This window comes from Ambystoma mexicanum, chromosome 7q (genome assembly GCF_040938575.1).
Source record: "Ambystoma mexicanum isolate Mex_15411 chromosome 7q, UKY_AmexF1_1, whole genome shotgun sequence".
Classification (NCBI taxonomy): Eukaryota; Metazoa; Chordata; class Amphibia; order Caudata; family Ambystomatidae; genus Ambystoma; species Ambystoma mexicanum.
In genome coordinates, this window is record NC_090941.1 from 475,599,483 (window position 1) to 475,625,197 (window position 25,715).

Consider the following 25,715-nt stretch of genomic DNA (forward strand, 5'->3'; position numbering starts at 1 on the left):
GGGTCAATAAAAACTTTTAAAAAAAGGTTATGAATCAAAATTCATACAACCATATTTACTGAGAATGTAATGTAAAACTCAGGATGGAGAACAAGGATTACAATTAATGTAATGTTCCTTTTAGGAGAGATCCTTCAATGTCTTAAAATGTTATTCCTCTAGTGCCTAGAGGGGTCTGAAGGGCGATCAAATCTAATCTACACAGGGTCAGATGACATTTGTCTATCAATCTGTAGTGTTTTCGTTTAGTTGTGTAATATTGATATGTCATGCGCCCGATGAGTCTCTATTCTGTAAAATTTCTGTGCCATCATGATTTTGTTTAGTGGTCCTATGATGTCTTAACTGAGTTTTTATTTTTTGCAGGAGAGGTATTTCTGAAATTGGGAAGGTTAAAAGAAGCTGCTACTGTTTACAGAGAATTGATTAATCGAAATTCAGAAAATTGGATTTATTATAAAGGCTTGGAGAAAACGTTACAGCCTTGTAAGTAATGCAGATTTGCAATATAATAAATAGTGTTTAGCCATTATTAAATGGGATAATCGAATGTTCTTCCAACAAATATTTTAACGGATGCTCCTGCTCAGGTTCCTGCAGTGGTTCAAACATAACTTGCTATCTACCAATACATTCCAAACTGTATTATTATTATTATAGTATTTATTGAGCACAGACCTAGCTTTGATAAGCAACAGAGCGCTTTACAGAGGTGTGCAACTGTACAGGTGCATAACCGAGCGCTTTTCATAGGTGACAGAACAGACCTACTGGGGGGAGTAGGATATACAGGAGGGGCACAGCTGTACAGGTTGGCAGGGAGGAGAGGGATGGACGGTGTCTAGCGAGTCAGGTGGCGCGGGGGGCCATGTTGATGGCCTAGGTGTTGAGGAGGAGAGACTCCTTGAAGAGGTGGGTCTTCAGTTCTTTTCTGAATTGTAGGAGCATGCGGGTGAGTCTGATGCCGACGGGGAGGAGGTTCCATAGTCTAGGGGCATAGGCAGAGAAGGCTTGTTTTCTGGTCCTTTATTTTTGTAGCAGCAGATTTCAAGTCTGCACGTGTCCTGGCTTCAGTGGTGCACTGTGCGCCAGAGATGCTGAGGGCGGACTGCCTTATAGATGCTGAAGCAAGAGTTGAAGATGATCCGTGCGTGCAGTGGTAGCCAGTGAACGTCAATGAGGGCCGGGGTCTTTTGGTCGTACCTGCATAGACCCTTGCTGAGGCATGCGGGCACGTGTAGGACACTTCTCAAGGACACAAGGAGGATGACGGGAGGCTTTCAAGGAGGGTATTGAACGGTGGATCTAAAGCTGTCCGGAGAGAGGAAGGGTTTGACTTTCCACAGGAGGGAGAGCTGATACCAAGCGGTTTAGTTTCCTTAGCTATGTGCGTCTTTAAGGAGAGGTGTTTGTCAATGTGGAACCAGAGGGACTTGGCTCAGGAGGTGAGCCCCGGTATGAAGCCCTCAGTGTTCACATTTGATAGCCACGTCTGTATGTCTGGGCATTCGGTGGTGTTGGTGAGGAGTAGGAATTCAGTCTTGAGCTTCAGATACGCACTGGACATCAAGACTGGGTCAGGGAGAGGCAGGTTTTGAGCCTGTGGATGTCTTTGATTGAGTCGATCTTGAGGTATAGCTGTGTGTCATTGGCATATTGGTGGATGTTGTGTGTGGCTCGGTGGGCTCCCACCGGCTCCATGTATAGATTGAAGATCACTGGGGAGAGGATGGAATCTACGGGACTCCACAGGTGATGGTAACATTGGCAATCTAGAGGAGTCCATCTGAACAAACTGCTTTCGGTTGGCAAGGTAGGACTGTGTAGGACAAGGTTGCTGATCCCCATGAACTGATGTGGGGTCTCCGTAAGCAACTGGTAGTCACTTGTGTCGAAAGCCGCAGAGAGGTCGAGTAGAACCAGGTGGCAGGGGTAGCCGTCATCAAGGATGTTGAGGGTGTCGTCGACCGCCTGTATGGTTGCAGTCTCCGTGCTGCATCTGGGTAGGTTTGGAAGAGATTGTTGGTGTCTGTTGCTGCAATTGCACGGCTACCGCTTTCTCGATGATCTTCTGTAGGAAGGGAAGATGGGTGATGGGGTGATAGTTACCTAGGTTGTCGGGATCCAGAGTGGGTTTCTTGCACAAAGTATAAATCCCTACTTGCCAGTCTCTGATCTTGCACTTTTGCTGTGGGTGGTTTTCCTTATTGCTTTTGTTAAAAGTATAACAAATATTGTATCCAACGGTCAGTAGACATTCTGGATATTGTGATCTGTTAGTGCAGGTGGATGAGATTGCGGGACCCTTTTTGTGGTCGTACATGGACTTACCTGTGCTTGACACTTGCTTCTGAGAGCCTAAAGTGGCACTGTGGTGTTAAGCAGCTGTTCTGGCGCAGGCTCTTATTCCAGATTTTCACGTTCAGCCGTTTGGCCAGCCTGACATGTACCATTATCACTAAGCGGGGGTCCAAAGCTCCTTGAGTTGTAGGCTATGTGCGGTGGCGATTGTGCCGTGGTGCCTGGCTGTCTGCATGCTGTGATATGGATTTTCAAGTTTGGTGGGCCAGGTCCTAAGGTGTCCTCCTGATGGATGTAGATCTGATGGCAATATTGCTTTATAGGATTAGTTTACTTCATGCTGTACTGGACTGAATGGAGGGGGCGTGTGACTATGCTCTTCCTATAACTGCAGGGTCTTGCTACTCACTCAGCTTTGAGAATCACTAGTGTGCTGTATTAGATGATTTTTTCTACACACTTCTTCAGTACAGTTATTGGTTGTAGGCTGTGTGCATCTTTATTGGGCTGACATGGCAAACATCAATTGTAGTTGGACAACATTGCTAGACCAAAAACGCTCCGTACTAGAGCGGCAGTACCCAAAAACTGCAGTGAAATATGAAGCAGCAATGGTGTAAGCAAAAGCATTGAAGTTAAAGCTACTATATATGCTTACGAGCAGTTCAGTAGGCCTTCAAACAAGATTTTAATAAAAAGAGAATCTGAGAAGGGTAAGGGAATGTGATGAGTTTTCCCAATTTGTAAGTCTTTCTTTTCTGGTTTTCATGAGCTGACTGGGTGAGCTACACCATAATCCATGCAATAGATGACAAAAGTAGAGACGTAGTTGTGGTGCAGCTGAGAAGGTGGGAATTGAGACAAGCTGAAAGATACTGAAGCGGAATTTAAGGTTGGGAGTTGCGGTTCTGACACTCCAAAGGTTCTAGTGCAGTAGCAGTGATAAAGCCAAAATAACCTAAACGGAATTAAACATTCTGAGCTGTGATCGAAACCTCAAGAACATTCTGCAGTTGCGAAGACAAATTCAAGAGGATCAGAGAAGAATTGTATGGTGGGAGTTACGTTGCCAATACTCCCCAAAACTTGCACAGTGCTGCTAAAAAATGATATTTTGGAAGATGTGAATCCTATTACTCAGAGTGGGTTCTGTTGTGACCAGTGACAATGACCCAGAATAAAAAGTAGACTAGTAAATGTGGTTTGAACAATTCAAGAAATCCATCATGGTGGTAATGGGCAAAAGACAACCAGTGTAGAATTGCATGCTCGGAGTTTCAGTTCAGATTCTCCAAGACTAAAATACAGAGTCACTGGCTGGTGAGAGTAAAATCGGTAGAAAGCCACAGGCAAAACGTATCGGGTTCTAAGCCTGAGAAACTCGGAAAGAAAAACTGCAGCGTTTTCCAACACAACCGCGTTGTGTTTCTGCCTGCTGTGGCTATCACTTTGGGTCTCCGGTGCTCCCAGGGGAGCACCGGAGACCCAAAGTGAAAGCCACAGCAGGCAGCAGGCAGAAACACAACGCGGTTATGTTTACAAGCCGCGTAGTGTTTCTACCTACAGCTGATTTCCCATTTGGGGCTCTCGGGCTCCCAGTGGGGAGCCCGAGAGCCCCAAATGGGAAAGCAGATTCAGGCAGAAACAACGCGGTTGTGTTGGAAAACGCGCCGGAGGAGCCTGAGAAACTTGGAAAGAAAAAGCTCAGCGTTTTCCAACACAATAACGTTGTATTTATGTTTGCGGTTGCTTCAAAAGCGACCGGAAACATAAATACAACGTTTTTAAAGCTGCGGTTTTATTTCTAAGTTTTCCGGGCTCCTCCAGCCCGGAAAACTTAGAAAAAAAACCGCAGCTAGTGCTTATTTTAAAAAAAATAAATAAATAGCACTTACCGAGATTCAGCTGCAGCTTTCCTGCTCTGGTCTCCGGTCCGCGTCCTTCGGGTACAGCACTAATGAAGGGAAAGCCACCCAGCGGTAGCTTTTGTTTACTACAGCTGGCTGGCTTTTCCTTCATTAGTGCCGCAAAAGCAAAAGCCAGCACAGGAGGGCCTCCATTTCACAAAATGGATGCGCCCATGTGCTTGCTTTTGCGAATTTTGAGCTTGAATAGCTCAAAATTTTACATAGGAAGTTTTAAAAAAGAGAATGCTAGTATTTTTTTTTCATGTTGCCTATCTATTTTTTAAATACATTTTTTTACTAGACCATGCCTTTAAGAGCTTTATGAGCTAGTGACAGTAAATAACTATTTAGAAAGCTCCTTGCATCTTTGAGGACAGAGGTGCAAGTCATTACGACCAGAGTAAACTAAATCTTTTTCTACTTTTCGAAACTGAGTCTGACATAATTGCGAAAAAGAATGAAGCACATTTAACTACAAAAAAAGGTAGAAGGCGCCCCTCTCTAGAAAGAACATGGCATGATAACCTGTTCTGTGGTTTTAACCCACTTTGAGAGTCCACAGCCATCGCTTTTTGCTCACTGTACTTTTCACAAAGGAGGAATGTCCATTTGCATAGTAGTCTTTGTCCTGCCCACAAGGGCAGTCCAGCACCGAAATGCCTGGCAAACCTCCTTTGAACAAGAGTACCAACAGCATCCCCAGACACGTGTTTCAGCCTTGTGCGGCCTCATCAGTGAGGTGGAGCTGTGCCAATCGACAAGAAGTAAGGAAATGTGCAGACTTGAACTCTGACAGTGCCGGAAGGAAAGAACCAGAAAACAGGCCTTCTCTGTCTATGCTCCAAGACTGTAACCTCCTGCCCTTCAACATCAGACTTGACCCATCACTGCTACAGTTCAGGAAAGAGCTTAAGACCTTCCTCATCAAGGAATAGCTCCTCCTTACCACCTAGGTCCACACCCTGTACTCTCCCACAGTACCTGAGACTCTGTGATATGCTCTCCACGGTCTCCTCCCAAACCCCCGGCTGCCAATTGCCCGCCCTCCCCTGTTAGCTCACCGCTATTTTTTTCTCTGCTTCCCTCATGGGTTCATCCCTCTATAATTATAAAGCGCTCCATTGCTTACTGAAGCTAGGTCTGCGCTCATTAAAAATACCCTTATAATAATAATGACCCATTAAGAAGGGTAAATGTCACAGGGCAGCCGAAGAGTTGTATCACTGGTGTTCATACTGGCCAGAAGGGCGGTTGCAATGGCCAGGAAAGCTAGCAAGGGACCTATGTTGAGCGATTGGCAGAGAGAAATGCGCAAGTGGGTGCAGGCTGAAATGGACGTAGTGTGTTGCATGAGGTGTGAGACAAGCTTGAGCCGCGTTCTGACCTACGACCACCATAGAACATTAAGGGACATTGAGAAGCATCAGCCGGGGAGGTGATTACTGTTAGGCAGAATCCTGTGCAGTTCCTTTAGGGAGCACTACAGAAGATTAAGACTATAGGCATGAGCAATAAATACCCTTTGGTATCAGTCTGTCCCACAAAAAGTTAGTTGGTAGCTGTGGCTAAGTAGTCAGACTTATCTCAAGAGGGAGATGAGCAGTATTCAGGGTTTACACAATAGGGTTACAGTGCTATGGTACAAGGAAACACTGACCAAAGCTTTGTATTAAAAAGAATATACATATTTATTTTACACACTTCTAGTTCAACACATTAATAACAGTTATTAAAGCAAGTTAAAAATCAGTCAAGAAAAGTATACACAACTCCCTGGTTAAATTTTAGAGAAGGTTGAGCAAGAGTGAAAACTGAGCAAAACGGCACAGTGAAAACCAAACACAATTGTATCAATTTCACACAAGGGAGGGAAAGAGCAAGTTATACAGGAATATACTCTTAGGCACCCCAGCAACACTTCCCAATAAGTTTGTGAACAGGTTTAGGCAAGGCAGTACTTTAGCATGTATAATACTGAGGTGAAAACCGAGCAAAATGGCACTTCACAAGTGGGGAGGAAAAGGTGGTTATAAGAGTTAGGTGCACCAACACATTTCTAGGTGAGAAGCAATCTAGAGAAGGCAGTTGTAACAGATTCAGCCAGAGTCAATAGACCTGTGCCAGAGTCAGTGGTATAGGGCAAAGAGCCCAGGAGCACAATGTTCTTGTAGCTGCAGTCAAGTCTTTGTTAAATGATTCGAAAAGGTGGTTGCAAAAGGTGAAAGACAATGTTAGATGATAGGGGCGGCCAACCCAGCAGGTAGGTAAAGGATTTAACACACCTTTAGCACTACCAAACAAAAAGGGAGGCCGGTGGAACAAAGCACCTTAAAATGTAGAAGAGGCTCCTGCCGTGCCGGTTGTTCCTGGCAGTTCCTGCAGTTCGGGAGATCCAGCAGAGGAAGAGAGACTCTCGTTGTGGAGAAAGGTTCGAGTTACTGCACTGCCCAGGGATGAAACTAGCCGCGGTTCTGCCAAACGAAATAAAAGGTACGCTCCTTTAAATCGCTGTCCGGGTGGACGGGTGCCTGGCTATCCGGTCTCCTACTGCAGGGCACTGGCGATTCGACCAAGGCAGGTCCTGGAAGGAGATTGGCAAACTGGTTGGCCCCACCAGCTCAAGGGAAGAAGGCTCTTGCAGAAGAAGATCTTCTCTCATCGTGCGGAAAAAAGTGGTGAGACGCTGCAGCAGGGCTTCACCGGTGGTTCAGTTGGTGCAGATGTCTTTGGCTTCTCTCCTCTCCGGCTTCTTAGGTCCAGTGGCAACGTCTTCCTCTTCCAGTCCTCAGGACCCTGGTTTTATGCAAAAAGACCCCAATTCATACAGCTTAGCTGTCACTCACATAGTGGAGCGGTCATCCTGGCGGGAGACCCTCCAGACTATCGGGGCAGAGTGCGACATGGGTTGCTGAGGCAACCCTGTCCAGGGGGTCTACTCCCCCTCCCACACAATGGGTCCACCCCTGACTCTGTGGCGCCGGAAGGAGGGCTTCTTGGCAGAAGCCTGCCAAAAGGACGAACAAAGGATCCCCGACCTGGGTTAGGATCTTAGAGAAAGACACGAGAAAGAATTTATATAAAAGTTCTGGCAAATAAAACCTACCAGAGTAAAGTTAATATAAAAATAAACCAGCGGTATGTTAGAGGCTGTCAGTAAATGTGGTAGCCTCGAACAATGGGAAAATCCCATAGGGAAATATTTGCGGTCGAATATTTTTGGTAGTAACCACTGCCACCAGCCAGAAACCTTTGAGAGAGGGACTGCACGGTACCTTCTCGAAAATGAACATAAGGGAAAAACTATTAACCCTTGCCAGTACCTCCATAGTAAGATGGGTTCTACTGGTTTTGTTCATAAAGAGTGCCTAGTAAAGTCGATGTGGGGACTTTACATGCCCTGGGAGACAGTAGTCAGTCCCAGGGTATGGAGTCTATGTTTGGGGGTCGCTACGACACCCCTGTGTCACTGCACGGAGGGTGCTGTGTAACACATGTGTATAAAGATGGTTCCTATGAGGGTGAGATAAACCCCTTAGGCCCTCATTACGACCCTGGCGGAAAGTAACTGACCTGACCGCCATAGCGTAAATAGCGTTTCCGCCATTGCACGACGGAGTAAAGTGCGGCTAATTCTGACCCATCGGGCACGAGCACTACGCCATGGCGGAAGTGCAAAGTCCGCGATGGCGGAAATGTCCCCAAAACGCCCCTCACCGCCGTCGTACGGCGCCCTAGGTGCAATTCCGCCACGCATCATAGCGGTCACCGTAATGAGCGGCAATCGGAAAATACGGTGACCGTAAATATACGGAAACGGAACTAAAAACATGGACCCGGAACGGGAAACAGCACGCCGTACACCTATAAAATCAGAATTCCCACACAACCATTAAAAATACTACCCTGAGACACATCCCAACCCGTCATCCACCCTAGTTAAAACAATAAAAATGGGAAAAGTAGCGAAAAAAGCGTGCGACCGCAAGCGGCAGGTCCACTTCTCCCGTGAGGAACTCACCGTGCTCACAGAGACCCTCCAGGAGAATGCTGCCGTCGTCTTCTCGACGCAAATGACCAGGACGGCACTTGCGAACAAGAAGGCCATATGGGCCCTGGTGGCACAGCGGGTAAGTGCGGTGGGGACCGCACCCCGCAACCCACAGCAATGCAGAAAGCGATGGGACGACTTGCGGATACGCATACGGAGCATACTATCCGCCAACCGTAACATTGCCACAGCTACCGGGGGAGGATCGGAATCACCCATCAAGTTGACCCCCTGGGAAGAAATCTGTGCCTCCACCATTGGAATGGAGAGTATAGAGGGAGTCGGAGGGATGGAGAAAGGAGTGCAGACATCCGAAGAATCAGGTAGGTGGGCCAAATAAAACAATGCTAAATCCACAATGTCCAATCATGTGAAGTACCATGTGTCCACATAGTGCAACAGAAACACATGTCCAGGAGAACGTCCACATACATTGGCCTGATAGCGCACTTTAAAAGTCACATTAAATACATAAATAATTAAAAATCCTAAAAACACCCTCTACACGTGCAGCAGGCACACCTGTCATGACCGCAGCCTCCAAGGAGTCAGGTTTAGCCCAACTGCCTCGGAAGCTGGGTCACAACTTTATTTTCAGGCACCCATCGGCTCCCATAGGGGCCTTATGGACCTTGTCCTGGCGCCAGTGGCGCCAGGCTCATAAGGGGACCCAGTCCCGGCACAGGACGTGCCGGGCTCATGATGTAAGGAATGGTGCTTGGGTGGACCTACCGGCTGCAGACCATGCTGCTCACTCCCCTGCAGGATGAAATCCTCATCCATCCATGGCTGGAACTACTTTACCTTCTGGGTGTGGCCAGCACCACTCCCTGGGACTGGATACTGGAACTATTCTGGAAGCTGGGACTTCTTACTTGGGCGAGGCTGCTGTGGAAGGAGACACCTAAGCACTCCAGTAGGACTATTTAAACCACGCCCGATCAGAGCAACGTGCTTCGCGTTATTCTGCATTAGCAGCAAGACGCTCACCGTGTCAGCTCCAGAGAATCTTCAACTTCTGCATCTAGGGAAGAGAAATCCGTAATCTTACCTTCTGAAATACCATCTTCATCTTCTGCAGCATCGGAGAAGGGAAAAGAACACCAGGTTTGCACGAGATAACAACCAGCGCAGCAGTTACCCAATCCATCGGTGCATCTCAAGCCACGGGCTGCAGCTCTCCATTTTGCGGCACCCTGTGGAAGCAAGGACATTGGTTAGTAACCATCGTGAAACTTTTCCTACCTGCGCTGCATTCTTCTCGCCTCCGCCGACGCTGCTACTCGCATCTGCAAAACAAAAGGACATCATTAAGAAATACGAAACTCCATCCATACGCACGTGTTTTGGGCAGCTCTCATCTTTCTCACTCCTCGGCGCATTCCTCGACATCTATTTTTCTACCCAGCTGCTTCTGCAACCTGAAAAAGGAAAAGAGACATTAAGAAGTGCTTTAAACTTCGAATGGACATTTTTTACTTACTTGCCTGCAATACCTTCGCCTTTCCATCGCTCTCCATTCAAGCAACCGCCGTTCGTGCTGCTAACGACGGCCTAGCTCCAAATCTTCATCCTCTGCAACCAAGAGGCTGGACAATTAACCAGTGAAGTAACTGGCTTCGGCGCCCCTGCACAGACGCAGGATGGAGAGCTCCGCTTTCACCTATATAAGGTGAGCACATTTAGCCTACGAACTACGTGGGGAGTACCAGGAAGGGGAGTCAGCTTGCCCAGTCAGGCTTATATATCCTATTAACCCCTTGCTCTCACAATTGCAGACACCTCACCCTTCAGATCAAGATCTCAGTGAGGAGAGGGCCTTTCCAGGGTGGCATTCGAGGCCTGCGCGTGACCCTAGAAGACTCCGAGAACCCCCAGCCCAGACCTGCGCCTCCGAGGGATTCAGGTGAGCGTTACTGAACGCGAAGCCTACCGCAATATTCCCACCCAGGCGCAATGGAAACCTCGGACACAGATCAACTGGCTCAATTGCTTGGGGAACTAAGGGCAGAAGTACACGCATCTCGCCAAGAAACAAACGCTTTACGAAGGGAGTTGATCTTGGCCAAGGAACGGACTGATGATCTGGCCAGACAGTTGCTACAGGCTCAAGCGGGACAGACGCCACTGCCTCTCTATGGAGGGGGCGGCACGCCTACAACCTCAAGTAATCCGGTGCAAATTAATCTGCCAGGGAATGTGCCTTTGGCCCCGCCCGAACGTTTTTCCGGTGATCCAAAGCGATATGCAGTATTCATCAATCAATGCCGCTTGCACTTTCTGTGTAGACCCGCCGCATTCCCAACGGACCAAGCCAAGGTAGCGTTTGTACTTTCCTATCTTAGCGGTAGTGCTGCAGACTGGTCCATTCCTCTCGTGACACAGGATGACCCGCTCCTCTATAACTTTCAAGACTTTCAGACCAGTATGGAAAAGTTGTTCGCAAGACATTCGCAGGGGCAGGCCTTGGACAATGAACTCCTGTCACTCAGACAAGGTAATCAGGATCCCCTGGCTTACATAGCGTCCTTTAATAGACTGGTGGTTGAGACCAGATGGCCTGAAGATAAGAGAATCACGCTCTTCTACAGAGGTCTACGTGGGGAACTTAAAGACGTTTTAGCTCAGGTGGTGAATCCGCCGCAAGACTGTTCAGATTATATCGACCTAGTGGTCCAATTAGATCATCGGCTACAGAACAGGAAGACCGATCGATCCAGATTTGAAACCCGGGTACTTTCAAGACCTCAGAGCTCCGCTAAAGGGAATGACTCCGTGGAACCAATGCAAATAGGAGTAGTAAAAGGACCATTAACCCAGAAAGAACGGGAAAGAAGAAGGCAATTACAGCTGTGCCTATACTGTGGGAATTCTGGACATTTCCTTCGTGATTGCTCAGTGAAACCGGTCAAGAAGACCGTAGGAGCTTCTGATAAAACTGCTGAGAAACTGGAATCGGGAAACGACCTCGCCCGACAAGCGTAGAGGTCCGCTTGCCGAGCGTTAGAACCAGTTCCTTGACCTCGCATTTGGTAATGCCTATGGTCCTCATATGTCCCAATAGACCAGATCGCATGCATGCTATCAAAGTATACATCGATAGCGGAGCAATCGGTAATTATGTGGACCACGACTTGGCTACCAGGATGGATCTTCCCCAACGTCCCAAGATGGTAAAGGACGTAATCACTACAGTGGATGGTACTGCAATAGCTTCCGGACCAGTTTCTCATACCACCGTGGAGGTAACGTTGTTATGTCAAGGCGGACATCGGGAGAAGATTGTGTTTGATGTAATCAAGGCCCCGCAGTTTCAGGTGATTCTGGGAATGCCTTGGTTGGAAAAGCACAATCCTCAGATAAACTGGCGAGCCAAGGTGATTCGGTTTCCAGAATGCGCTTCAACCTGTTATCCTCAGCCCGAAATCAAGCTAGCAGCCATCACTTCCGAGGACCCCCGATTACCTCTGGAATACCAAGAGTTCAGCGACGTCTTTCAGAAAGATCAAGCCAACACCCTGCCTCCACATCGGTCATACGACTGCCAGATAGACCTGATACCTGGGTCCACCCCTCCGTGCAGTAGAATATATGCCCTCACTGAACCAGAAAACCTCCATCTCAGGCAATACTTGGACCAGTACTTGGCTAATGGATTCATCCGCCCCTCGAAATCACCGGCTTCCTCAGCTTTGTTCTTCGTCCCGAAAAAGGATGGTGACCTAAGAACGTGTATCGATTATCGCGCCCTGAACCAGATTACAGTAAAAAACCGATACCCGTTGCCCTTGATTCCTGAATTATTGGACCAGGTAAAAGGCGCCTGCATATACACAAAGTTAGACCTCAGAGGAGCTTACCATTTGGTACGCATTAAGGAGGGCGACGAATGGAAGACGGCCTTTCGCACTAAATATGGATTATTTGAGTATCAAGTAATGCCCTTCGGACTATGTAACGCACCGGCCGCTTTCCAGTTTTTCATGAATGATGTCCTCAGAGAACTTATTGATGTGTGCGTAGTCGTTTATATTGACGACATCCTGGTATACTCAGCCTCAGAAACTGATCATCGTAGACACGTCACAGCGGTTTTACAGAGACTTCGCCAACACCGCTTGTTTGCTAAACTGGAGAAGTGCACCTTTCACGCAAAGGAAGTGGAATTTTTAGGGTTCATTTTATCACCCAACGGAGTTCACATGGACTCAAGAAAAGTGGATGCTATCACCAAATGGCCTTCCCCAACTTCCGTGAAAGGTGTACAGAGCATGCTGGGCTTCGCTAATTTTTACCGAAGGTTCATTCCTGAATTCTCTCGGGTAGTCCAACCTATCACGGCTCTTCTGAAAAAGAATAAAAAATTCGAGTGGACTCCAGAAGCCGAACAAGCCTTCCAAGAATTAAAAAACAAATTTATCTCTGCTCCAGTCTTAAGGCATCCCCGTCCAGAACTTCCCTACATCGTCGAGACAGACGCTTCCAGTCTTGCAATGGGGGCGGTGCTGTCACAAAGAGACCCCGACACGCACCAGTTACACCCTGTAGCCTTTTGGTCTCGCAAATTTTCGGCTCCTGAAATCAACTACACAATCACGGACAAAGAACTCTTGGCAATTAAGTCCGCCTTTAATGCCTGGCGGCATTATCTTTTGGGAGCCCAGCACACAGTAACTGTAATCACGGATCACCTTAACCTCCAGTACCTGAAGTCAGCTAAAGCTCAATCCTCGAGGCAACTACGCTGGGCTTTATTCTTCGCAGAATTCGATTTTGTAATCACATTTCGACCAGGCGTTAGGAACGGAAAAGCAGACACCCTTTCCCGGATAGGGGTAGACGAACTTACAGCTAATCCGGAGCCGGTGCCAATAATTCCTGAACAAAAGATACTAGGAGTAATCAACACCTCATCCCTCGAAGAGATTAAAGCAAGGGTCAATCAACTCATAACTCCCGAAGATTCATCGAATTGGCAATTGAAAGGGAAGGATTTTACAATAGATCAGAACCTATTGTATTTCCAAGGAAGACTATTCTTACCCTGCGCTGACTTACAAAAACAGGTCATCACCTGCTACCATGATTCTCTAATGGAAGGACATCCTGGAGTTGCCAAAACCTCAGAGAAAATTAAAAGGCATTTTTGGGGGCCATCTTGGAGGAAAGATATTAAGGAGTTTGTGGCTTCTTGTGGTATCTGCGCACAAAACAAGAGTCAGAAGGAAAAACCAGCAGGATTATTACGTCCAATAGACATTCCACCAGGCCCTTGGCACACGCTCTCGATGGATTTTATCACGGATTTACCCCCTTGCTCCGGATACAACACAATTCTAGTGATCGTGGACCTTTTTTCAAAAATGGCTCATTTTATCCCACTGAAGGGTTTACCTACAGCTTCCATTCTAGCCCGAGAATTCCTTGAAAACATTGTCCGGTTGCACGGTTTCCCTTCAGTACTAATCTCTGACCGAGGGAGCCAATTAATTTCCCATTTTTGGCGGAGTTGTTGTCGTTTAGCACAGATTGATGTACGACTTTCCACCAGCCATCATCCTCAAACCGATGGGCAGACTGAGAGAACTAACCAAACTCTAGAACAATATCTGCGCTGCATGTTGCATCAATCCGAGGGTACTTGGAAGGATGTCCTTTGGATTGCTGAATACGCTTACAATAATTCAATCCATTCTGGGACAGGAAAGACCCCTTTTTTCCTGCTGTATGGAAGTCATCCTCGAACCTCAAATCTGGACCCACCTCAAGCTCTCGGAACACCTGCTGTTGACCATCTGCATTCGGCGATAACTCAAGCATTTAAAGAAGCCACAGCTCATCTTCAACGAGCTAAAGAATCATACAAAAAAGGAGCGGACCAACATCGAAAAGAGGCTCCTCAATATCAAAAAGGAGATCAAGTCTGGCTGTCCACTAAACATTTATCTTTAAAAGGGCCACGCACCTTCAACCCAAGATATTTGGGTAACCCTAGGTCTCCTGGGGGCAACCAGACGTGGTCTCCCTCTCACTGTGCTTAGAGAGGCATCAGCTTCACCTCACTGATGATCCCCAACAAGGGTGAAACACGTGTATGGGGTTGCTGGTGGTACTCTCGTTCAGATTGGAGTTGCCATTGTATTTCGGTGCTGGACTGCCCCTGGGCAGGACAAAGACTGATATGCAAATGGATATTTCCCATCTGTGAAAGGCACAGTGAGTAAAAGCAGTGGCTGCGAACTCTCAAGTGGTTAATAACCACTGAACAGGTTATCATGTCTGTTCTTGCGAGAGAGGGGCGCCCGCTACCTTTGTAAAACTATTTTTTAAGGAACCTGGGATTGGTAACCCTAGGTCTCCTGGGGGCAACCAGACGTGGTCTCCCTCTCACTGTGCTTAGAGAGGCATCAGCTTCACCTCACTGATGATCCCCAACAAGGGTGAAACACGTGTATGGGGTTGCTGGTGGTACTCTCGTTCAGATTGGAGTTGCCATTGTATTTCGGTGCTGGACTGCCCCTGGGCAGGACAAAGACTGATATGCAAATGGATATTTCCCATCTGTGAAAGGCACAGTGAGTAAAAGCAGTGGCTGCGAACTCTCAAGTGGTTAATAACCACTGAACAGGTTATCATGTCTGTTCTTGCGAGAGAGGGGCGCCCGCTACCTTTGTAAAACTATTTTTTAAGGAACCTGGGATTGATAACCCTAGGTCTCCTGGGGGCAACCAGACGTGGTCTCCCTCTCACTGTGCTTAGAGAGGCATCAGCTTCACCTCACTGATGATCCCCAACAAGGGTGAAACACGTGTATGGGGTTGCTGGTGGTACTCTCGTTCAGATTGGAGTTGCCATTGTATTTCGGTGCTGGACTGCCCCTGGGCAGGACAAAGACTGATATGCAAATGGATATTTCCCATCTGTGAAAGGCACAGTGAGTAAAAGCAGTGGCTGCGAACTCTCAAGTGGTTAATAACCACTGAACAGGTTATCATGTCTGTTCTTGCGAGAGAGGGGCGCCCGCTACCTTTGTAAAACCAAGATATTTAGGACCCTACTCGATCACGGCTGTGATTAACCCAGTGGCTGTCAAACTAGAATTACCTACTCGAATGAAGATACTTCCTGTCTTCCATGTTTCTCTCCTGAAACCTGTGCAACCCGGAACCCGTTTGACTAAAGCTCCTGAGCCAATCCAAGTTGACGGAGAATCCGAATTTGAAATTCGAGACATCTTGGACTCCAAAATTTCCAAATCAAAACTATACTACCTGATTGATTGGAAGGGATATGGACCCCAGGAGAGATCTTGGGAACCCTCAGAATACGTACATGCACCTCGTTTAGTCCGAAAATTTAATCGGGCTTTTCCCAACAAGCCAAAACCTCCGGAAAAGACAAACTTGGGAGGGGCCTTGAGGGGGGGTACTGTCATGACCGCAGCCTCCAAGGAGTCAGGTTTAGCCCAACTGCCTCGGAAGCTGGGTCACAACTTTATTTTCAGGCACCCATCGGCTCCCATAGGGGCCTTATGGACCTTGTCCTGGCGCCAGTGGCGCCAGGCTCATAAGGGGACCCAGTCCCGGCACAGGACGTGCCGGGCTCATGATGTAAGGAATGGTGCTTGGGTGGACCTACCGGCTGCAGACCATGCTGCTCACTCCCCTGCAGGATGAAATCCTCATCCATCCATGGCTGGAACTACTTTACCTTCTGGGTGTGGCCAGCACCACTCCCTGGGACTGGATACTGGAACTATTCTGGAAGCTGGGACTTCTTACTTGGGCGAGGCTGCTGTGGAAGGAGACACCTAAGCACTCCAGTAGGACTATTTAAACCACGCCCGATCAGAGCAACGTGCTTCGCGTTATTCTGCATTAGCAGCAAGACGCTCACCGTGTCAGCTCCAGAGAATCTTCAACTTCTGCATCTAGGGAAGAGAAATCCGTAATCTTACCTTCTGAAATACCATCTTCATCTTCTGCAGCATCGGAGAAGGGAAAAGAACACCAGGTTTGCACGAGATAACAACCAGCGCAGCACTTACCCAATCCATCGGTGCATCTCAAGCCACGGGCTGCAGCTCTCCATTGTTCGGCACCCTGTGGAAGCAAGGACATTGGTTAGTAACCATCGTGAAACTTTTCCTACCTGCGCTGCATTCTTCTCGCCTCCGCCGACGCTGCTACTCGCATCTGCAAAACAAAAGGACATCATTAAGAAATACGAAACTCCATCCATACGCACGTGTTTTGGGCAGCTCTCATCTTTCTCACTCCTCGGCGCATTCCTCGACATCTATTTTTCTACCCAGCTGCTTCTGCAACCTGAAAAAGGAAAAGAGACATTAAGAAGTGCTTTAAACTTCGAATTGACATTTTTTACTTACTTGCCTGCAATACCTTCGCCTTTCCATCGCTCTCCATTCAAGCAACCGCCGTTCGTGCTGCTAACGACGGCCTAGCTCCAAATCTTCATCCTCTGCAACCAAGAGGCTGGACAATTAACCAGTGAAGTAACTGGCTTCGGCGCCCCTGCACAGACGCAGGATGGAGAGCTCCGCTTTCACCTATATAAGGTGAGCACATTTAGCCTACGAACTACGTGGGGAGTACCAGGAAGGGGAGTCAGCTTGCCCAGTCAGGCTTATATATCCTATTAACCCCTTGCTCTCACAATTGCAGACACCTCACCCTTCAGATCAAGATCTCAGTGAGGAGAGGGCCTTTCCAGGGTGGCATTCGAGGCCTGCGCGTGACCCTAGAAGACTCCGAGAACCCCCAGCCCAGACCTGCGCCTCCGAGGGATTCAGGTGAGCGTTACAACACCCTAACTGCAGGCTGCAAAACAACTGCATCCTCAATCCACACAAAAATGAAACCACCTCCAAGGCCCTGACCCAAATCACCCTCAGGTACCACCCCAATGCATGTGATAAATTGCCATTCCAATTTCCACAGACCCATTAATAACGCTCGCCCTCCTTTACTCCACCACAGGGTCCGATTCAAACAACGAGCTCCAGGACACCCCTAGCAGCACACCTGCAAAGAGGGCCAAGACCAACGGCCAAAGACCCTCCACCTCAGCCGCACGGATCAAGACACGGCAGCAGCACAAATCAAGTGGCAGCACACAGGAGGGGACTTCAACAGGCAACCCAGCAGCCAGCATGCCCACAACAGCACCACCACAGGTACCCCCAATGGATGCCACAGAAGGCACTGCTTCTGGTGGCAGCAGCACCATAGGTGACACTGCATTAATGGCAGCATGCTCCGACACAGAAAACGGTGATGTCGATGTAGGATCCATCCATGACCTGTCTCAATCCCCCTGTTTGTTTCATCCCGTACACCATGAGGATACCACGCAGGGGCACCCACAAGACGACGACTGGCCATCCCCCACAAGCCCTGTGTCAAGGCAACATGAGGTGATCAGCCCCTCTGTGACACCACCGCAAATGGCCATGGCCCAGCAGAGGCAACAGTCCCTCGACCAGGTGATCGTGCAACAGCAGCAACTGGCCACGCTCCTCAAGGACCATGCTGATGAATGTGGGGGTACTAAGGCAGCCATAGAAACATCTACTGAGACACTTAGGGCAGAAATGGAGAGAAGTACAGAGACACTAAGGGCACAAATGGAGAGAAGCACCGAGAGCCTGAGAGTACAAATGGAGAGAAGCACCGAGAGCCTGAGGGGGGAACTGCATGCAACGTCCAAAGACGTATGTGCTGAACTTGCCGCTGTGCGCCGTGTGCTCACTGAGCTCTCACAAACCCTTAGGGACATGCATGGACGTGAGCAGGCAGAGACATCATCCGTTGCAAGTTCCGTCCAGGGCAGCCCCCAACGTAGATCTGGGAGGAACCTGCGCTCCACAGGCAGGGGTGCCCCTGATACCCGGAGAGGGGGCTTGCAATAGCGTCTGCCCACTGACAATGAGCATCTTTGGACACTGGTGTTCGGGGGGGAGGTAGGAGGGTGGAGGGGGTGTGTTGGGCTTACTTGGGTGGCGGGTCGATGGGGTGTGTAACATAATTTCACATATGCTATAAACATTTCACAATCATCCAATGAGATGTGTGGACATTGATCTTTGTGTACGAGGCCTTTATAGGCGTACAGTCCATATTGTGCATGTTCCAGACACACACAGTGCCACAAGTCCCGTGTCCATGTATCAGCCACCAGGCGTGAGTGCTAGAAGCATGAATCTATGATAATCTGACGAATTTCACGGCCCTCCTGTGCCTCGCGGACTCCTTGAGGTGCTGCCACATCCCCACCCTCATCATGACCATCTTCAGGTGCTTGCAGTTCTGCGTCAGGGGGCATGGGCACATTTCTACGTACGCACATGTTGTGTAGCATGACACATGCCATGACCATCTTTGCAACCTTCTCATGGCGGTACAGGAGTGCCCCGCCAGACCTGCTGAGGCAGCGGAAACGAGCCTTCAGTAGGCCGAATGCCTGTTCTATGACTACACGGGTACGTGAGTGGGCATGGTTGTAGTCCTCCTCATGCTGGTTCTGTGGGTACCGGAGTGGTGTAAGGAGCCATCTCTTCAGTGGATACCCGGCATCACCTGTATGTTTGTGGAATGACATTGCTACGTACGCATCCCCCCCCCCTTCCTGCCAGGTCATTGCCGCATCACATACCCCACATTATCATGCATGAAATGAGACTCACCGAGTAGCCAGGATCTGTTCCCTGCGTGTCGCTCCATGTAGCGTGGTATTGTAGAGTTCCTCAAGACCATAGAATCATGGGTTGATCCAGGAAATCGGGCACAACAATGTGTAATGATCCTGTTGGAGTCACACACCATTTGTACATTAAGAGAATGATATTGTTTTCGGTTGCGGTACTGGGCCTCCATGGCATGTGGGACAACCAATTCCACATGGGTGCAGTCGATGGCACCAATGCAACCCGGTATGCCGGCAAGTGCATGGAATCCCACTTTTGTGTTCGTAATTTCCTGCTCCGAGCGTGGTAGAGAGATGTAGTCGTCTGCGTGCTTCAGGAGGGCATCGAGCACTTGCAATAGTGTCCGTGACAACAGTGGCTGTGAAATGCCATGCAACTGTCTGACTGTGTGCTGGTAGGTGCCTGTGGCCAGGAAGTGGAGTACAGACACCACCTTCAGTAGGGGTGGGATGGCGGTTGGGCTATCTATCATGCTGACAAGGTCAGCGTGTGTCATGTCCACAATGGCGGTTATGGTGTCCCGGTCCAAACGGTAGAGGGTGTGGATCTGCTCATCAGTGAGGTTGAACGGATGTGCTCGGAGGCGTGGGATTGCGGGCTGCCTGCGTGGTGGCAGTGGCTGTGCTGGTGGGCCTTGCTGGCCCTGCCTTGCCCTCCTCCTCCTCCTGCGTCTCCTCTGTGCGGCCGGTTGTTGTAGTAGTTGGTGTTCGTCTTCTTCTTGAAGTTGGAGTACTTGCAGTGCTATCAGGTCCCCCAGGGCCAACATCGCTAGTCCTGCCGGTAGCATTTTGGAGTGGGTGTGGTTGTGGGAGGGGGTTGGGTGTGCAATTTATGTGTTTTCAGGCTGTATAGCCTCCACCTGTGGTGATTCATTCCACCTGTGCAAGCTGCAATCCCCTTTGGGCGAGCACGTCCCGCACACAACGCTGCAATTCGACGCATGGCATCTTGCTATTACAATCATGTATTTAATCCCGATGGCAGTGAAATATTGGTTCATATGTTCATTCGGCTATGGTCCCATTGTTTCACATACTATCTGTGCAGTCGCGAACAAACTTGTGAAGGGTCAGTGGAATGTAGTACTCGATTAACGGTGGACCCTCATGCAGCACTGTACCGCGGTTCACCGACGGGCGGGGCGTCCCATTTGTGAGTGAAGCCAGTTGCCATTTTCACACACTGCCGCACTTCATGGGTGGATTTGTGATTTCAAGCGGTCACAGATGCCTTTTCGACGTGATGTTGCAAATGAGGAATTCGAAGGACAGCGCTTTCGGTTTTCAGCTAGCAGCGAGGAGACGCCCACAGGTCTGACTGCAGATATAAAGTTCTATTGTTTAATGTCCTTGGGACAGGGGCCATGGCGAGAATGCAATGATTGATATGAATAGTATGGGATGCGCAATAGCGTAGTGGACGATAAGGCCGGACGTTCCCAAATACATGTTACTTCACAACACTGGAATTCCGGGCTGGAGCACAGTGGATTTTGCAGACTGCATTACGCACAGACTCAATGGAAATTTCACATGTTATGTGAGTAAATAATCAGGCGTTTTCATACCGGGATGAGGGAATGATGTATGGATGCATGGACAGATGATTTAATAGAGAGTTTGCCATGTACATGGCTTTTTGGAATCTATCCACTTCCCCTGCGCTATGTGATGCAGGGCTGCCATAGTGGGACCATCGTCTATCTGCCCTTGTTGAACCCTCCCTGTCTTGATGCGCCTTCAAACACTCGTGTCTATGCACGTTACTAATCCCATCTAATGGATTCTGTTTTAACAGACGCATGCACACAAACACTCGTTTGTAATAGTGTTTTCACCTCGATTTATATAGTTATGATTCGCAAGTGATTTTTGGGTGGGAATAATCCTTTTGAGTGGGCTAGCATGCATATGGCTGTGGATTTAGTTTGATCATTGAAGTGAGTAATTCAAATGAAGTTCTGATGGCCATACTATTCTTTTTCATTTCATTTGGGTGACAGGTATCTCCTCCCCTTTTGCCGCTGCCATCTGTATGCCACTCCTGCAGATGGCTTTTACTCCCGACACCTGCTGCTTCGTGTTAATCAGTGGAGCACCATTACGATCTTATGGGACGATCGCCAATGGGCCACATGCCCTTACGCAGTACTAGTGGCTAGGAGCAACATATCGACCTTTCAGCTGGACTAGTGCCTACCTAATGGGACGGCCCTGCGGTTCTAGGCGCTTCCATGTTGCCTTTTTGAACGTGAATGTAGCCCCTGTGTACCATGAAGGAACAGGGCGTCACACAAGAAGAAGCTGGTCATTTATTGCGGATGCAGCCCACAATAATGAAATATATTTTGGAGTTCATGACCTAATAGCTGTATGGGCTTGGTGATTTTGTTGTGCATTAAATTTTGATTATGATATTGACCGTGTAGCGTTATTCTTTGCAAGTAATGTAGCATATTCCTATTTGTGGAGCGATGTATTGTGAGAAGATCTGCATTGGGTTCCGGCTTCTGAGTATAGTTGCGTGGTACTGTACTGGGCGCGTTTGCCTACGAAGCCCAGTGAGGTCAGGGATAGGGGCTGCCATTATGACTGTTTTAATGATGTCATGCTCAGGGGCGGGGGATTAGCTTTTGTGTAACAGATGCCGGTCAGCCAGGTGGATTGGTGGAATGATGTGATTATCAGAATATGGCTGGTCACAGGTGCCTGTGTTTGCGTGCGTTTCTTGGAGGGAGACTGAGGTCATGTCCATTGGAATTGCTTCTGTATTCGTGCCATCTGTGCCCTGCAGCTCCCATTGGCCCCTCTTGAGATGAGCCTGGCTGCTCAGTCACTCTGCCAACTTGTGTGGTACATGCTTATGCTGATGGTTGGTTTGTTTACTGGCAGGAGTACAGGGCTGGTGCAGTCTCACTCAGGATACTGCTTTGAATGTTGCCTTACACTGGTGTCAAGCGATGGGGGGCCTGTTTTTGTTTGTCTCATATTTCAGTTCATGTTGCTGTACTTGAACCTTCACATGCCTGTGCTGCATCAGTACGGCAATGGTGCCATGGCAAATATGGATGGCCACTCACAAGGCACTTGGAGCCCCTACATTCATTTGTTCTTTGGGATGCATGGGTGACTTGTACATTTCACTGGTTGCATTGTGTGACTTCATTGCACCTACGAGGAGTTGTGCAATGTGGCCAGGGAGTGGTGTGCAGGCACTCAGTAGGGCCTTTTACGGTTGGTTCGCGATGCCGTACTTCTCACCATGGCGGAATGGTACTTTCCGCCATGCTTGATGGCGTTAGGTAAATGTCCGCTAGGGTCAGAATTCGCGTACCGTTGCGCCATGGTGGTAATTACGGTTTCGCATGGCGCGCGTGCGCGTACTTGGTGCAGTTAGCGTTGGTGTTCACTACGGTGTCGCTAATGGCATCGTACTTTACGGTGACGGGTCATAATCGCACCGAGCGCTATTCGATGGCGGTATTGCATTTCCGCCATCGTTTTTCGATTTCCGCCAGGGTCGTAATGAGGGCCATAGACATTTAACACAAAAAATAGCCTGGAACACACATAGCAAAAATGCCTAAGAGTGGGAAAAAGAGTTTAACTCTTAGCAGGATGAGAAAACAAACCCTTCAAATCCAGCAAAGCTGCTGGGGGACTCTATAGGTAAGGGAAATTAGCCATAGAATGAGAATTTTCCCTAACAATTACATATATGTGTATGTTGGGTTCGAGTGAAATACCGAGGAAGGCTGCAACGTGGTAGATAGAGCATGAATAGCAAGGTGAATGGGTCATGGGGGTAGAAATAGATATTTGCTCTATGTAATCGACAATGTATCTTGGACGAATGGGTTAACGTTCAATTTGTTTTTGGACACTAACTGTTCTGTCCAATGAATATGTAATGTGAAATTGACAAATAAGTTTATAAAAGTGCTTTAAAAAAGTGTGGCTAAATCATATTTCCCAGAAAGCAGCAGACCAGCTCTGCCAGATGTGAGGGAGGCATGGTATCACAAGTAGACACTTGACACAAGAGCTGCAAGTTTCAAAGCCTTTATTGATGGTTTAAAAGGGGTTGAAAAACTCTTATCTTGCCCTATAACTAAGATGGGAGTATTCTCGACCATCAAACAAAAAGGAAATACTGTCCTAGTCAGTCTTTAGTCAAAACAAAATAATGGCCTATACTAATAGACCTTAATGCCTGCCCTCTTTCTAATACAATAAATGTGTGAAGGGAATGTGTAATGCAAAAAGGAAAATCAGCGTTCACAAGAAATGTCAGTATGGCTGAGTAAACTCCCTTCCCCACGTTTTTGTAACACGGCATAAGGTGGCACACTTGGACCTTGCGACACACGCTGGCTCTGGACACAAGGATGCATTTTTCTTTTTTTTACGTGGACCACGGCCCACTTGGCCTTCCACTTAAAATCAATAGTTTATCTGCTGGAGATCATCTTTCTCTTACTCCAGCCTGTGTCACCTTTTAGCTTATAATACAGTTCAACAAATGTTTGTTTCCTTTTGGTTACCACAATTCAGTACAGGTTTCTCTCTGCCAGGCTCAAACCTTTCAGTCACAATTTGTGGGGGGTTCCCTTCCCCAAGCTTAAATCACACCTTCATAGGCTTTCCTCCGTCGGACTCAAGCCTCCTTTCACTTTCCTTCCGCTGTCGAAGACTTTTGAAACTGCAAGGCTTTTGCTCTTAACTCGACATGACCACTTCGACCTTCTCTCCTCAAATGTCACTTTGTTTCTCCTACACCAAGGCCTCTTGGTAAATGTAGTTTCGAGCACAGTACTTATTTCAAAGTTCAAAGATATCTCTCACATACAGGTTTCCCTCTGCCGGGATCAAACCTAACAGCAGTTCAAATCATGCATCTCAGTTTCTTTCTATCCCTGCTGCTTCTACATCAGACATTTCACAGAGACTTTCAATTGGGCTATCTTCTTTCGCCGGACCACTCTGTTACTTTGAATCTTTAATTTACAGTTCTGTTGGTTACAGTGCTTTGCTTTCTCTCACGTCTTATCGGCACACGTGCAACCTTCATTCGTCGGATACTGTTGCCGTCAACCTTTTGATCCTGAAGTCAAGGCTGATACCGCAACTGCCACTGCACTTCTCCAACTCTGCAGTTGACCCGGGAGGGTGGCTGGTATCCTTGAAGCACAACAGAGGTTTGTCTCTTCTCTCTGGCTGTGCTTCCTTGCCCAACCTTCAAGGCCCTTTGGAGGGAACGGTCTCTCGCAGGGGTGTCCAAGGTTTCTCTGTACCTCATTTCCGTCCCTCAGCCTGTCGCTCTGCTCCGCCTGGTTCACCGTCGCCCTGGAAGAACTGCTCCTTCTTGTGCATCGCCTTGCTCAGAGTGTGTCTCAGTGTTCCACCTTTTAACCATGTGGGGAGAGTTTATGGGTACCAGGTGTAATGAAAATCAAATACCCTGCCTGATCTTATTAGTAGGAAATGTCCAATGTATTTCATGGGTGGTACTCCTAGACCTCCTTTTCCTCGGGTCAGTGTTTGTGTAGGAAAGGGGGTGAGGGGATCTGGGAAATTGGAATATCCTATAAAATAGGATGGGACAGCGGTATTTGCAAAGGGGGATACCATGTCTCTTGGCTGTATCTTGGTCATCTCCCTTCGAAACCCTTCTAAGACAGTGTTTGAAATTCCATTGTCTATTGATAATTGATTCTTGGCGAGTACAAAATGTTGTGCTGTGTGTATGTAGAAAACAGAAGGCGTGAGTGATGTTTTATGCTGTCTAGTAGCAATTTGAAATGTTTACCCCTGTTCTAAGAGTTTGGTATGCTTTACTGTATTGTTTTGGGGCTTCCCTTGTGTCTCTTGCCTGCCTTAATCTCAGCCATGTCTACTATCATTGCTGTCAACATGGCCATCAGTTTGTCCTCTTTGTCTGTCTTCCCCAGTGGCAACCAAATCATTATTTTTTTGTCAGAGGGCTTTTTTGACTTGAAGGGGGAGGGCATTTTAAAGGTAAAGGACTCCCCAAAATTCTGAACAGCGTTCAGAAGTCCGGGGAGGAAGGAATTATGTAGACAAGCTGCTAACGCTCGGGCGGCCAGTTCTGCACAGAAGAGTAAAGACAAAAAAACACACGTCTCCTCACTCTTTTGCACAGTTTACAGCTCACTTATGCATCAAGAGGAGCCAACCTGCACTTGACTCAAAAGTGCCAAATTGTGATGGACTGTTTTTGTTCTGAGACACTAATATGGGAGTTCGTAGACATTTGAACGACAAAGGATCGATCAGGCAATGCTAAGAATCAAACCTGTAATCTGGCCCTATACCAGTTTCCACCCAATGTTGTTTAATGGAGCTGACCAGAGAGGTTGAATCTAACCCACTTGAATCTAAGGAAAAGTTGCTGGTCCATCTCTCTTCTGAACTGTAAAATGGACTTTAGCATTTCAATGGGGGAAGCAGACACCATTAATGCGCAGTATGAAGTTGTTGAGATTATCGAGGGTTTTATGTAAGAAAATGTACCCATCGATGGAGAACTACTATCTGAGGATGTTGGACAGAAAGTGATTATCCTTTTCTGACCTTTGCATCCAAAGATGATGATATTCTCTTAAAATGTCTCTCACTCAGTAGGTGTTGGGGTGTCAAAATAAAGAGGCTGTAAACTGATGCACTTTATGCTTTTTTATGAAAGTAATATTTGGACTAAAAATGCAATAACA

The 25,715-nt window shown here is 47.9% G+C and overlaps 1 protein-coding gene across 6 annotated transcripts in view; it reads left to right on the plus strand.

The window, feature by feature from the left end:
• The window catches only part of NAA16 (N-alpha-acetyltransferase 16, NatA auxiliary subunit), a 2,654,788-nt gene that overhangs the window by 1,155,539 nt on the left and 1,473,534 nt on the right, over nt 1-25,715 (plus strand). For all 6 annotated transcript variants that reach the window (XM_069640524.1, XM_069640525.1, XM_069640523.1 and 3 more), the window contains exon 7: nt 367-486. In XM_069640524.1, coding sequence (XP_069496625.1) covers nt 367-486 — 120 coding nt within the window. The remainder of the gene's footprint in view (nt 1-366; nt 487-25,715) is intronic.